At 45.4% G+C, this 14797-nt stretch overlaps 1 protein-coding gene across 3 annotated transcripts in view; it reads right to left on the bottom strand.

Moving 5' to 3' along the window:
- The window catches only part of MOV10L1 (Mov10 like RISC complex RNA helicase 1), a 140764-nt gene that overhangs the window by 62943 nt on the left and 63024 nt on the right, over positions 1 to 14797 (bottom strand). For all 3 annotated transcript variants that reach the window (XM_033957609.1, XM_033957608.1, XM_033957610.1), the window contains exons 13-15: positions 13691 to 13749; positions 4747 to 4856; positions 1375 to 1474 (exon numbers count right to left, since the gene is read on the bottom strand). In XM_033957609.1, coding sequence (XP_033813500.1) covers positions 1375 to 1474; positions 4747 to 4856; positions 13691 to 13749 — 269 coding nt within the window. The remainder of the gene's footprint in view (positions 1 to 1374; positions 1475 to 4746; positions 4857 to 13690; positions 13750 to 14797) is intronic.

Here is a 14797-nt window from a genome sequence, read left to right as displayed (position 1 = left end):
ATGATGTCACACAGCCTGCTATTACTATGCTTTGGGGGGGAGGAGGTGTGGGCTGATTGCCCACAGGATGTGCCTTTCGCTACAAGAGGCACTCCTATAAGCGGTCAGCCGGTGCCTTGACACAGCACAGATTTTGCGATACTCTGTTCTAGTAGGAGAGTGTAAACACACATGCATGGACTGGTCTGGAGGGACATAGAGGAATGGCACCTGTTCCTAAGCCCAAACTGATTCTAGCTCCTGCACTACAAGTTATGTATTGGTTTTACACCTCAAATTAAACATTCTTGAAATTTCACTTTCAAAAACATTCAATAAAGCAGCATCTCTGTAAAACTATACTTTTAGATCTCAATTCTGTATAGCTAATTTATCTTTGAATCAGTTTCATTCCATGGCAAATTTTTGCTACATACCTATCTTGAATGGTCTCAAATCAAAGTAGTCTTCTCACCCTAACTACATTATTTCCACTGCAACCACCTCTACTCTGTTCACTCTTGATAGCTGCCCTTCCCTGAATCTCACCCATGTTGTGACATAGCCAAAAACTATACTTCATATTCTACGTTAGACTTCCTAAAGGCCTGAAATGGAAGTGTCTTCCCTCCCTTACTATAAAATTACCCTTCTCAGACATGTAAGAATGCTCAATGCTTTTTTCACTTGTTTACTTGTGGTATGCTCTCCAGTTTGATGTACAAGTTTTCCAGATCTTAAGACCTTAGAAACTGCCTCCTGGTTCATGACAGTTTTTTAAATCCCTCTTATTCTATTCTACACAGTTTCAGACAAGTAGTGCACAAATTTGACTTCTCCAAACAATACAGCAAACTTTTGAGGCTAAGTGTATGCATGCCGGTTACTTCTGGAAGATTTTACTATGTGATTTTGTTCCCCTTCCCCAAGGTGGTCAAAGAAAATAGCAAAAAAAATGCTTTTTCCTTATTAGTCATCAAAATACCAGAAAGAGGAACAATTCATTATTGTACCACAAACATGTTGAGACATCCAGCCCAAGCCCACTCTCTAGCCCTACATGGCCTTCAAATTAGAGAATGAGAGTGACAAAATTCATAACCGTTCCCGTCCCCGCGGGAAACCATCTTCATGTCATTCTTTAAAGAGAGAGGGAAGAATCAGAGTATGAATGGCCACAACCACTGACCCGCAAGATTTACTTTGAAGAATGCTGGTGTAGAAGGACTGAGGTTGAAATAGACACTAGAAAATGACATGAGATTATTTCCTGCGGTTATCCGTGGGGACGGGAACGGTGATGAATTTTGTCACCATGTCATTCTCTACTTCAAATAACCCAGGACCACATTTGGAATAGACCCAAGTTTTGCTGCTTTTGTATACCCAGTCTACCTGTCTGTGTAGTGACGACTGTCATTATGTCACACACTGCCACAGCATTCTTTTCCCACGCCGCAGAGTTTTTTGACTGGACACTCTGTGTCTGCATGTTCTAAAAAAGGACATTTAAAAAGATTAAAGTCAAAACATAATAGGCACTTATCACAGACGTACTTTTCAATTACCGATGTAGAATATTTTATATACTGCCAGTTTGACAGTAAATCAAAGCAGTTAACAATAAACACACATAAAACAAAAACATACAATTAACTTTAGATGCACTGAACGGTCCAGTCGTATAACAATAGTTATACGACCGACCGAATTTGCAGACCCATTGTTCACCGTGTGCTTTTGCATATGTTTGTATACTCTTCAGTGCTGGAATGCAAACTAACTCATTACTATTAAAATGAGGACATTAATATTAAAACAAGCTATCCAACCAATTGCCTAACATTGTAATGCCATTGTTGGATTGCTAATACCGAACCAAAAGAAAACACAACAGATCTAGATGTGTTACCGACTGGTCTGACATGTTGTTTCATTTTTTTTTCTATGGGCACAGATGATGTGTTTATGTCTAACACTCAGCAACAAAACCAAGAAGGAAGTCCAACCTAATCTGCAGAAAAAACCAACTAGGAGAAAAAAACAAAACTGCAGACTATGTACAAGATGCAGGCAAAATTTATTGTACCAAAATTAAAATGCAAAGAATCATAAATAATATAATAAAACCCTTTTACCAATCAAGGGACCCGACACGGTCCGTGTTTCGGACAAACCTTCGTCAGGGGTCCTAATAAATACAGATACAATACAGAGATCATTAAAAAATCCTTTGAAAAGCGAAAAGTAACATGATGGTGTTATCATGATAACTCCCCTGCCAGGACCCACCCACTTTACAAAAAATCTGCAGGAGGGATGCCTACTCCCTCCTGTCACTGGAAGCCCCCCCCAACTCTAGGTAAAGGAGACAGCAGGAGGGAATGCCCTGTCCTTCCTGCTCGCAAGCCCACCACTCCAAAACAGCGGGTCCACTCCCTTCCTGGTACATCCTGGGATGCACAGGGTGATGCCTAAGGCCCTGATAGGTTGAGAGGCTTTAGGATTCTAAGCCAATCAGGGACTTAGGCCCATGCGTCAGTATCCTGGGATACAGAGGGAGGAGCCCAAGGCTCTTCCCGGTGCATCCCAGGATGCACCGAGAAGGGGAAGGCCTGCCATTTTGGAGCGGCAAGCCTGGAGAGCAGAAGGGACTTGGGTATTGCTCCTGCTGTCATCTATTATTAAGGTACAGGGGAGTTTTTGGGGTGGTTCAGGAGTGGGGGGGCAAGGGGCATCCCTCCTGCCAATTTTTTTAAGGAAGGGGAGCGGTGAAGGGGAGGGTAGGTCAGTATGGGGGAGGTTCACAGTGGCAGGAGGAAGAGGGCATCCCCTCATGCCAATTTTTTGGTACCGGGGTTGTCTGGCAGTAGGGGCTTTTATTTTTTTTTTTTAGGGGCAGGTATTATGCATGTGTACCACATATGTGCATTATTGCAACACACATCGAAACAGTTTACAAAAAAATATGCAAAAACAAGACGTGAACTACAATAATAGATAACAAAAAAAAACTCAAGCATTCAGACACACATACACACACCAAAAAGGTATACAATATTCCCCCGAAATTCTGTTCCAGGAACCCCCATGAATTAAAAAAAACTGTGAATAAGTTTTTTTTTTTGCCTGTCAAAAGGCAGGAGAGGCAGCTGAGGCGCCGGCAGGTGCAGGAAATCACTTGCGGTATGCTCCAACCGCCTCTTCCTGTTACTAAAGTCAGGCTACATCAATCAGGAGCTGATTTGACACGCCAGACAGCATGTCAAAGCAGCTCCTAATTGATGTAACCATGATTTTAGTAAAAGGAAGTGGCAGTTGGAAAATACTGCGGGGGTTTACTGTATAGAAAATAAAAGCAGATATAATTGCTATATCCCCATCTGAAGGCCCTCCAGTCCAGAACTAAACTTTAAGCTTATATACCGCATTTTCTCTATAAAGATAGAACTTGGCACGGTTATAGGAAATTTTAAAAGAAGGAAAAACATAATAAGAATTAGTGATTGTATAGAGAGCAGTGAGATTTACATTTTTGAGAACAGCCAAGTTTTCAGATGTTCTCTTAGCAAATCTCACAATGTGCTGCTCTAAACCACCACAGGTCCTCCAGCAATGGGCTATCCTCCTCCTCCTCCTCTATGTCACTATGGTAAGCATTAGCATAAATTTGAGAGACTGAGATCATACTCCACATGCCCTGGCTTAGGAGGTTCATTCCTGACATGGTATGTACAAAACTAACCCACTTGGAGAAACTGTCCAAGAGGAAAAAGTCCATACAGCCAAACAGCAAAATAAAAGAAAAAATAGGAAGGGGTGGAGGAGAGGAACAAAGTGGGAGGGATGAGTTCTAGGACCCTCATTAGCCTCTAGACTCCATGTTTGGAAGGGCTCCCAGGAGACTGCCACTGCCAGGGCCCTCTAACAGGGAGGAACATACAGGCCACCCCTCTAACCTGAGCATAGCCCCATAAGCCCAATCAGGGCAAAGATCCACAGACTGATTCTGAGAGCACACCTGCCATGAGGGCCACTTGCACCCCAGGGATACTACCAACTATTCTGCTGTACCAGTCCAAACTACTACCATCTGCTGGAGACAGTGAATAATGACAAGGCCTAGGGTTCCACCACTCCTTATACTGGCAATGTCATCACTAGAAGTCAGATAAACTGGAAATGTTTAATGAATTAAAATCTTTTAATTATATTTTTAGCAAGAGGCCAGCACATTCTGAATATTCTCATAGGAAGCATGGGAAAAAGCTTGACCTTGTCTCATGGATGATTTATTTATTGTCTACAGTATATGGTTTTAGTAGGTATGTTCTATCATCATCTGCCAAGGACTTTGGATTGGAGGGCTACAAATGTATTGAATAAAAAATAGCTCCATTTTAATAACAGATGTTAGCACACCACCATTATCAATTAACCCCAAAATTTTCAGAACTGCCTCTAGAAACTAAAGGTAAATCACCTCAAAGTGCATTTTACCTTATGTTCCAAAAACATCAAAACAAAAAAATATATAAATTTGTTTCATGAAGGGTTTCTCATATGTCACATCTATTTCACATTCTTGGGGGTGAAGCCACAGATTGGGCTGAATAGGACACTTTATAGTTAATTAATAATCAAACCATGTAAAGAATAGATTTGGGGCCTGGAAAAAAAAGCTGTGCCTGTTTAGAGGAATTAAGATTAATAGGCCAGATTCTAGACCATAAGTACATTTAGAACAGAATTATGTAGAAAGTTTACCTCATTTGCTAGCTTATCATCCTGATGCTGCTCATTAACAGAATCTTCTACATCATCCCAAGAACCAGAAAATTGTGGGGACTGTAAAATGAGACGCTCTGGAAACAGCACTTAAAGAAAAAGACATTTAAAAAGGACATATGAACAGAAGAGGAGCAGGTTTGCAAAAGATTTTTCAAAACTTAGCCTACAGGAAAAGATACACATCCTTCATTATCTATATTGACCTTGGCAATGATAGAAGGGTAAAACAAAATAACTCTGATCTATGTATCCCTTCTTCTGACTGTTGCCTGGGAAGGGAAAGACTAGAGGAAGCTGGAATTTCTCTAAAAAGGCACAGGTTTATAAAGTTGTCGCATCAATCTTATAAGCTGTCACCAGGCACAATACAAACCAGCACCAGAATCTTGTAATTAGCCATACTATTAATCACTCTGCATCCTGTTATTTTAATAATTATCCTGGAGTGAGTTTTTTTTGTTTTTTGGGAGGGGGGGTTCTCTCCTTTTAACCAATTTATATTACTTTGGCAACACATACAGATTGTCATATCAATAAAGTTTCCTGAATCTGAAGGAAAAAAGAATACATTAGTTTGTGAGTCCAAAGAAGAAATGGAAAAAATAACACAAGGGGAGCATGGAAAAAAAAGAAAAGCAGTGGTGATACCAGTATGTTTTCTTGTATAGGCCCCCAAGAATGGACCAAACTTCCATTGTATATACTCCAGCTGGCAAATGTGAGCAATTTCAAAAGACTGTTAAAAAGATATCTTTTTTTGTATGATGAAGTATGGGAATTGAATGTTATGCAGTATATGTTTGATCGCTGGTCGCTTATTGTAATTGTTATGATAATTCAGCCATGTATGTATCATTGTTTTTATGATTATGTATGTATTTGTTGAGACCCACTCTAAAGCAAGATACAAATAAACTATAAACTATAAAACTACCTCTTCTTTTCCAATTGATTTTCCTATGCCACTAAAAGGACGGAAGAGGCTCCAGCAGAATGTCAGTCATGGAAACTGCTTTAGCAGGAAGAGACTAGCAATGAAGAGTGTGAGCATTTGTTATAAATTTGGAAAGTTGAGAAAGGTTGAGAAAGGTCTTTCCTTTGGGGAGACAGTTTTCCATGGTCTGCCATTTGTTAAGCAGAACAAATGGGGTCTAGGTTTGTGCTTCAGTCTCCCTGAGGTAGCCATTGAAGGTATTGAAGGTACAGGGAAGGCAACCTTGAGGCCCAAGTGCCACTTTTGGGTGGGGGGGTGGAGCAATGATCCGAGAGGCATGTTGGCCCTCAACCTCCATTCACCCCGTTGACAACCGCTTCCAGGAGTATGGGAATGGTAGGTTGCAGACCAATTCATTGAATCATCTCTCCTAGTGGTGCTGGTATTAGGCCCCGAGGGTAGGGAATTTGCACTACCACTGAATGGGGGCAGCCATGCAGCTTCATGTGGCTGTTCAGTCTAAGCTGACTAGTGGTATAACTGATGGAGGCAGCAGTAGTTGCACTTACTGAAGCTGCTGCTGGCGAAAGTTGAAGTTTTTTTTTTTGTACAGTAACAGATGTAAATTGAAGAGCAAGGAGAACTGCAACTCTGCAGGAATGGGAAAAGGAAAAACTGAAGCAGATAGGGGGAGCTACAGCTAGCGCAGCAACCCTCAAAGATATGCCAAACTCTCACATAAGCCCAAGAAGTGGAAAGTATCTGGGAACCCAAGAGGGTGGAGATCACCTTATCTGAATAACCTTTCTCATTTAGGCGTTCCCTTTCAAAAGCCAAGCTGCAAGACAAAAAGGACCCTGATCAAACATTGGAATGGGACCCTACATCAGACGTTTGGGCGAGATGGCAGTGGAAGAGGATCTGTTCGAGAAGCCAAACCAGATCTGCGTACCGGGCCAGTCCAGAGCCACCAAATCACGTGGCTGAGGTGACGAACAATGTGAAGAAGGACTCTGCCCAACAGTGGCCACGGAGGAAAAACGTAGAGGAGGCTGCCAGTCGGCCAAGGATGCACCAGAGCATCCAGCCCCTCGGCCTGAACATCTCTGCACTGACTAAAGAACTGGGGTGCTTTGGCATTGACACTCGTGACCATCAGGTCCATGACCGGCTGATCCCAAGACGGCACAATCAACTTGAAGGCTGTGGGGACAAGACATCACTCTCCAGGATCCAGCATTTGATAACTGAGGAAGTCCACCTGGACATTTTCCACTCCCATAATGTGGGAAGCCGAGATGTCCAGAAGATGAGCCTCTGCCCAAGCCATGTGCAGAAAAGCCTCCTGCGCCACCAGATGATCCTTGGTTCTCTCTTGATGACCGACGTAAGTCATCCCCGTGGCACTGTCCGAGAGAACGCGAACCGACTTGCTCGTCAGCAATGTCTGGAATGCTAGAAACGTCAACTGAATGGCTCTGGTCTCCAGAACATTGAACGACCAGGACGCCTCCTCCGGAGACCAGCAGCCCTGAGCCAACCCAGGAGACTGGTGTCCATGAGAAGCACTATCCACTGAGGCTGATCCAGATTTGCTCTCTGCACCAGATTGGAAGCCTGTAGCTACCAGCTGAGACTGCGACAAACTAACCCCTAAGAGGAACAGGAGAGTCCAGATTATGTATCTGAGGCGACTACCACCAAATAAGAGCATACTGAAGTGGGCGCATGTGAGCCCGAACCCATCTGTCCACGTCCAGAGAGGCTGCCATTGACCTGAAGACCTGCAGAAAATCCTGCGCCCGAGGACACCGACAATCTCTCAGAAAGCGAACCTGTGACTGCAACTTACACACTCAGGGTTCTGGAAGGAAGACTCTCCCCAAGCTGGTGTCAAAGAGCACCCCGAGGTACTCCATGTGCTTTGATGGGGGTCAACCGGCTCTTGGATAAGTTGACTGCCTACCCCAGCGACTGCAGGAACTCCACAACCCAAATCGTAACCCGGGAGTTCTCCTGAAAAGACTTTGCCCGAATAAACCAGTCATTCAGATAGAAATGAATTAGAATGCCCTCCTTGCCTAAGGCTACGTCCACTACCACCATAATTATGGTGAAAGTCTGCGGAGCTGTGGCCAGACCAAACGAAAGTGCACAAAACTGATAGTGCCTTCCCAAAATCGCAAAGCGAAGGAAACGCTGATGGGAGGCCCGAATTGGAACATACAGGTAGGCCTCTATCAGATCTAGAGAAGTCAGGAATTCCCCTGGCTGGACCACCAGAATGACGGATCTCAGGGTCTCCATAAGAAAGGATGGCAGTCGGAGTGCCCTGTTGACCTCCTTCAGATCTAAAATGGGCTGAATGGACCCCTCTTTCTTGGGCACCATGAAGTAAATAGAATACCTGCTAGTTCAAAACTCACAAGGAGGCACAGGGACTACTGCCTTGAGATCAAGCAACCGTTGCAGAGTCTGATGAAAGGCCCTTTTCTTCCAAGCTGCCCGACAACAAGAAGAGAGAAAATGATCTGGCAATGGCTGGGCAAACTCCAGAGCATACTCTCCCAAATCAACTCCAGGACCCACTGATCCGTTGTAATCTCATCCTACCTCTTGTAAAACTCCCACAACCAGGCACCCACCAGCAGGGCCGCCATCAGGGCAGTACTACCAGTCCTGCATTCAGGGGCCCGGAGCTGACAGGCCAGTAGCGTATCTAGAGGGGGGGGGGGGGCGGTGCGCTAGGGGGGGGGGCGGTACCTAGGGGGGGCCCCGGGTGCACAGGAGAGAGAGTTGAACGGGGACGATGGGGGACCCGCGGGGTTAAATATAACTCGAGCCGCGAGGCTCGTCTTCTACTCCGACTGCCCTGCCGCTCACACAGCCGATCGGAAGTCTTCCCCGACGTCAGCGCTGACGTCGGAGGGAGGGCTTAAGCAAAGCCCGCCCTCCGACGTCAGCGCTGAAGACTTCTGGTCGGCTATAGGTGCGCGGCGGGACAGGCAGGAAATAGAAGATAAGCCTACGTGGCTCAAGCTACATTTTGCTGAGAAAGTTGCTAAGATGGGCTGGGAGGCAAACGGGGAACACAAAAGGGGAAGGGAATGCATTTTTGAACACAGAAGGCATGAACTTGGGAGAGGAGAGGAAGGGAGAGAAAGAGAATGCTGAGGTGGGGGAGGAATGCATTTTTGGACACAGAAAGCATGGATTGGGAGAGAGGAAGGGGAGGGGAAAGAGATGCTGAGGTGGGGGGGGGGAATGTGTTTTTTGGACACAGAAGGCAAGGACTTGGGAGAGAGGAAGGGAGGGAAAGAGATGCATGAGGTGGGGGAGGGAAATTGATTTTTTGGACACAGAAGGGCAAGGACTTGGGAGAGAGGGAAGGGAGGGAAAGAGATGGTTGTGTACACGGGGGAATAGAAGAAAGGAGAATGTTTTTGGTCATAGGAGGGAGGGAGGTACAGACAGTGGCATACCAAGGGTGGGGGGGGGGGGGCAGGCAAGTCTGCCCGGGGTTTACGCCCCAGAGGAGGTGCACAGCTGGCCACCCTCCAGTGTTCTCCCTAGGCTGGCAAACTGCGTCTCTTAGCCACTTGAGTGCCACCGCCGTCGCCATTGGGAACAGGCCGGTACCAAGTTCTCCCTGTTTTTCCTGTGGGGGCCGATCAACTCTCGCCACCCGCGTCAATTCTGATGGTCAGAGAGGATGTTCTGGACCAGCCAATCGCTGCCTGGCTGGCCCTAGAACGTCTCTCCGACGTTAGAATTGACGATCGAGTGGCGAGAGTTGGTCGGCCCCGCGGGGGAAGAGAAGCAGGGCGAACTCGGCGCCGGCCTGTTCCCGATAGCGGCAGTGGCGGCCCTATTCCCCAGTGGCGGTGGCAGCATTTTCCCAATGGTGGTGGAATAGGGGAGGGCAAGGAGAAAGAAAGAAAGGGGGGGGGGACAGGGAGCCAGAAAAAAAAAAAAAAGAAAGGGGGCTGGGTAGAAACAAAGAAAAATGGGGCACGGAGAGAGAGAGAAAGACAGACATACAGAATGAAAGGGGATATGGAGAAAAGAGAAAAAGAAAGAAGGGGGCAGGGTGAAACAAAGAAAAAGTTTGGGGAGGGAATGAGGTCTGGAGGAGAGGAAGCATACTCAGGAGGCTGAAAGAAGGGAAGAAATATTGGATGCACAGTCAGAAGAATAAAAGTGCAACCAGAGACTGATGAAATTACCAAAGGTAGGAAAATGATTTTATTTTCCATTAGTGATCAAAATGTGCCCATTTTGAGAATTATATATGCTGTCTATATTTTGCAACTATAGGCCCCCATTTTACTAAACCGCAATAGCGTTTTTTAGCGCAGTGGAGCCTATTGAGGTTCAAGAACAGCGTGGGGCATTCAGTGTCAGGTCCCTGCGCTAAAAATACCGCATATCGCGGTTTAGTAAAAAAGGGAGGGGGAATATTTGTCTATTTTATAGTTGTTTATAGTTATTTAATGAGTTGTTACTGAGGTGACATTGCATAAAGTACATTCTGCCTTGACCTCTTTGAAAACCCGCAGAATATAAATGATAATAACATTTTCTCTGCGTACAGCATGCTTTGTGTTTTATAAAAATTTATTGAGTGGTAGATCATTTTGGAATTGGCCACAAAGGTAAGGGGGAGGGAGGGGAGCTGCTGAAAGAGTCTACCTTGACGTGGTTGCAGGCTTACAAATCTTTTGGTCAGAGTGCGGCGACTGAGAAAAGTATGTGTGTATTCGGCCCATGGAAGAAGGGGGGGGTCGGGGGGAGAAGGGGTGCGTGGGGGGCCCAATAGGATTGCTCAGTAAGGGGCCCAGAAATTTCTGATGGCGGCCCTGCCCACCAGCACAAGGAGTCATTGGACTGGGTGGGTGGCAGAGGGGCCACCAGCGGAGTCATGATTCCCCAACGGGCACTCAGAAAGGATTGCATGCGCTGAAAGAAATAGCCCCTGGAAGCTACTCCCCAACCAGTGTGGTAACGATAAATACCCCACAAACACCACCCCACAAGAGCAGGCGAGAATGGTCCTCTGGAAAATGGTGCACCTTAGAGTCAGTCAAGGCCTGAACCAACTTATCCAAGTCCTCGCCAAACAGGAAAGAACCCCGAAAGGGAAATTTAGTAAGCTTCGCCTTAGACATCACATCCGCCAACCAATCGGAGCCACAGGGTATGGTGAGCAGCAACTTCGAGAGCCATTGACTTGATCGAAGCCCGCAGATCATACATGGCATCTGAAAGATAAGAAGCACCCAGCTCAATCTTAGCAAATTCCTGATCCACCAAGGACCAATCATCCAACTTCCTGTCAGGAACATGCTCTGACCACTGGAAAAAAGCCTGGGTCACCAGACCGTCACACATAACAGCCTGGACCGCCAAGGCAGCTACATCAAAACTCTGTTGAAGAAGGGACTCCAGCCGACGATCCTCAGAGTCCCGTAAAGCCAAGCCGCCCTCAATCGGCACTGTATGCCGACATGCAATGACTGAAACCACTGCGTCCATCACTGACTTCAAGGTATCCCTATACCCATCGGGATAGGATACAGCCGAGCCATAGACTGCGCAAAATGAAAAGGTGTTTTTGGTGCATTCCACTGCGCAAGCACTACCTCTCGAATATTCTGGTGCTTAGGTAAAGAGCAGGAGGCTGAGCGGATCCCCGAAGCAGGAGGTCCACCACACAAGGGGTCCTCTGCGTCTTCCTCAAAACACAAAACGAACGGAACCTGAAGAATAAGTTCCTGTAGCTCCTCCTGTGAAAAATGCATACTGCCAATGCATCCTCACCAGTCGGTGCCTTTGAAAAACACAGGCCAGTAGCATCCGTCCCCCCGAGAGGATCCTGATGTCCAAGTCCTCCTAAGGAGAAAACGCATCCCCGAACAAAAAATATTCGTCCCATGAAACCCATAGTAGCTTGGATGAAGATTGGGAGGGGGAAACTTGGATGGAGCTCATGTTGAGGGGGCCCGACCAGGGGTAGACGTGGAAGCAAAAGCCCCCCCTCACCTGGCGGCAAAGCAGGACTCATTGCCAAGGCAGGAGATCCAACAGAAACCTGCTCCTATCTCTCCAAGACAGGGGGAAGGTCACCTTAGGCTGCAGACAAGATGGCGGAGCTTCCTGCCAAAACCGGCAAAAAAACTTGCCAAAAAACTCTCCCCTAATGCCTGCAGCAGCAAAGAGGCCTGGCTAGACACAGCAGCCATGAAAAGGGAGTCCCCAGCACTATTGGCGGTAAGGGAAACCTCCTTTCCTTGACCGTCGGCAGCTGGGGAAATCCCTATGTGGGCGGTAGGAGAAGCCCGGGCTTTCCCATTGCCTGCTGCTGACTTGCAATGCACGCGCGAAGGGGAACCTTGCTCGCCAGCACCCAAAGCCGGCGAGGATTCCCTTTCGCGATGGCCGGTGCAGTTTTTGCACATGCTGGCCACATGTCTAGAACACAATGAACACTTTTTTCCCTTTAAAAGTGCTCATTGTGAAACCACTACAATAAAAAATACAAGTGCTGGTTAGCAATTAAAAGCAATTTACCTTAATGAAAGCATCCCTCCAGACTGGCACTGCCTCAGGGGGCTTTTTTTCCCCCCAATGTACCTTTAATTTACAGATTGAACAGACCCCACTGGCTCTCAAGCTACATGCCTTGCTGGTATTAGTGGCAAGGCTTTCAGCTGAAGCATCTCTATAGAAAAAAATGTTGGAGGGAGGGACTCGACCTGCGAATATGGCACCCCAAGGTCAGACGGACCCCCTGAAAGGGTCCTCCAAGCTCAATCCAAGCTCAACCACAGACAAGGACAAGAGGGCCAATTTAAACATCATCCAAAAGCCCTACACTAACCAGAGAAGACTGCATAGGTTTTACTACATCCACCTGCTGGAGACTGAGAGCAGACTGATTGTACTTGGGAATACACAGCCAAAAGTTTGTGTCTCAGTCTCCACCTGCTGGTCATGGTGAGCTATTACCCATCAGTTTCTGTGCCAGTATGGAGAAACGATAAGGAATGTGCATATTGCACCCGTACTGAAGCAATATCATTGTCTTTCGGTAGCCTACCAAATTCAAGTTAATTACTTGTATTTAAAGCATTAAAACAAAAATCACCGGATTGTGTTTCATCTCTAACTATCCCATCCTCCCCAATTAGACTTCTCAGGTCTTTAAATAACTATAGGATGATTTTGACTAACTCACTACAAGCGCAAAACATGAAGGTGATCAGGCTCCCAGGGAAACGGAACTTGAGCCTTGAAATAGCACAAAGTAGGCTGGCTCATCAGGTATACCCGAGGGTTGCCCCTGCGAGCATGCAGTCTGCCCTTGAGGAGTCTGCGTTCTTTTCAGGCACAGTAGCCCCAAATATGGAGCCTTCTGGCACCAAGCCTCCCGAAAACAGAGTAAAAAGACCCAAAAAATAATAAAAACTGAACAGAGCAGATCAGAACACCGCTTTTTGGTTCGCTTGCAGAAGGAAAAACTGAAGAGGAATCTATATTCCACTGGTTAAGGAGGAGGAGCTGAAAGATGTGATTGACACCCTTTTGCAAGTGGTTTGTGAGAATGAAGTGATCACCTAATGTACAGACTCCTGTGTATATGTAACAGAATACTTTATTATTCATAGCCCTTGAACTCTGTCATCCCTAAACAGTGGCATTTACTTGCTGGCTTAGGACATTTTCTGGGTTCCAGAAGGAAACACAGTCTATGTCCTTTGGGAAAGATAGTGAAAAATACTTAGAAATTACCTGATTATTAGTCAATGTATTGTAAACTGTTTGGGGTGAAACTCTTCATGTAAAGGTAGCAAATAAATACTACATCCTATATTCAGTTAAGTTCCAGGGGAAATAGACTGATCACAACAGAGAAAACAGAAAAATCCTACACGCTTTTCAAAAACATGTTTTTACAAAAATAAAATGGGACAATAAAGAAGGTACCTGCTTGTCCAAGATGAACTCCTTGTTCCACAGCAAACTGACATCTCCTGGATGTGGTCCTGAGACAAGATGAGACAAAGCTAAAAATACTAACTTCAGGTTTACACTTTCAGATGAAGACAATTTTTTTTCCACTTGGGTTCATTCTTGAATCCTAAATATAATTTACAAAAAAACATACCCCTTGATTCATGAGATAATTTCAGCCCATGTTTACACTCCCACTAAAGATATTTTCCTAGTTTTAGAAATTTATGGCAAAGATTTGTTTAACCCAGGCAAACATGCACTACAATTAGGTTCTAACTGGGGGATTTAATACAGCAGTAAAAACACTAGGTGGCATCAAAACTCCTTCTCTGTCAAGGGATATTAGGTACTTACCTAGATAATCTTGTTCTGACAGTGGGTGAATATTCCATACTTGCGAGTTGGTTGCAGGAGGATGAAATTTACATTCTTTAGCTCCATCTCCTTCTCCAGTGCTGTGGAGCTCCCTTCAGTTTGTACCAAAGCAATCAAACAGCATTAGACAAGAAGGAAGGGGTACAAGGAGTCTCCTTGCAAACAATTCTGTTCTGCTCTGTAAGAAATATTAAACAAGGTTAAATAACACCTTAAAGAACTTAGGTGTGAACGAACTAAAACCACCCACCAAAATCATCAACATGCATTAAAGTTACAGAGCTCGGAGTGTCTTTCCCATTGAAGCACTCACCCTGCACTCTACCCCTTTTATTATGACAGCATACAATTTCAGTAGTGAACACTGAACTCTGATCCATGACATATACAAGTGAATCCCAGACTGATAGGGCAGGTTTGTCAGGACTCATATGCTGTGTTAACAGAAAGTTTATCAAGGTAAATACCTATGAGGGAATGCAGAAATGTTCTCAGCCCAACCAAGAAGAGAGCCATGAAACTTATTCCACATATTCATCCGTAAGTTCAACACACTTCGCACATTGTATCTGAATTTTCTGTAACCCTTCCCAAAAAATACTCTGATCTGGTCACTGAAATACTGCTCCGCTGTTGCAATAACCTCCAAATCGCTCAAAAATCATCACCCTTTCAAACTCTTTTTAAGGTTTGGAGATGTCA

Source organism: Geotrypetes seraphini, chromosome 9, assembly GCF_902459505.1.
Source record: "Geotrypetes seraphini chromosome 9, aGeoSer1.1, whole genome shotgun sequence".
Classification (NCBI taxonomy): domain Eukaryota; kingdom Metazoa; phylum Chordata; class Amphibia; order Gymnophiona; family Dermophiidae; genus Geotrypetes; species Geotrypetes seraphini.
This window is presented reverse-complemented; position numbering and strand designations above follow the sequence as displayed.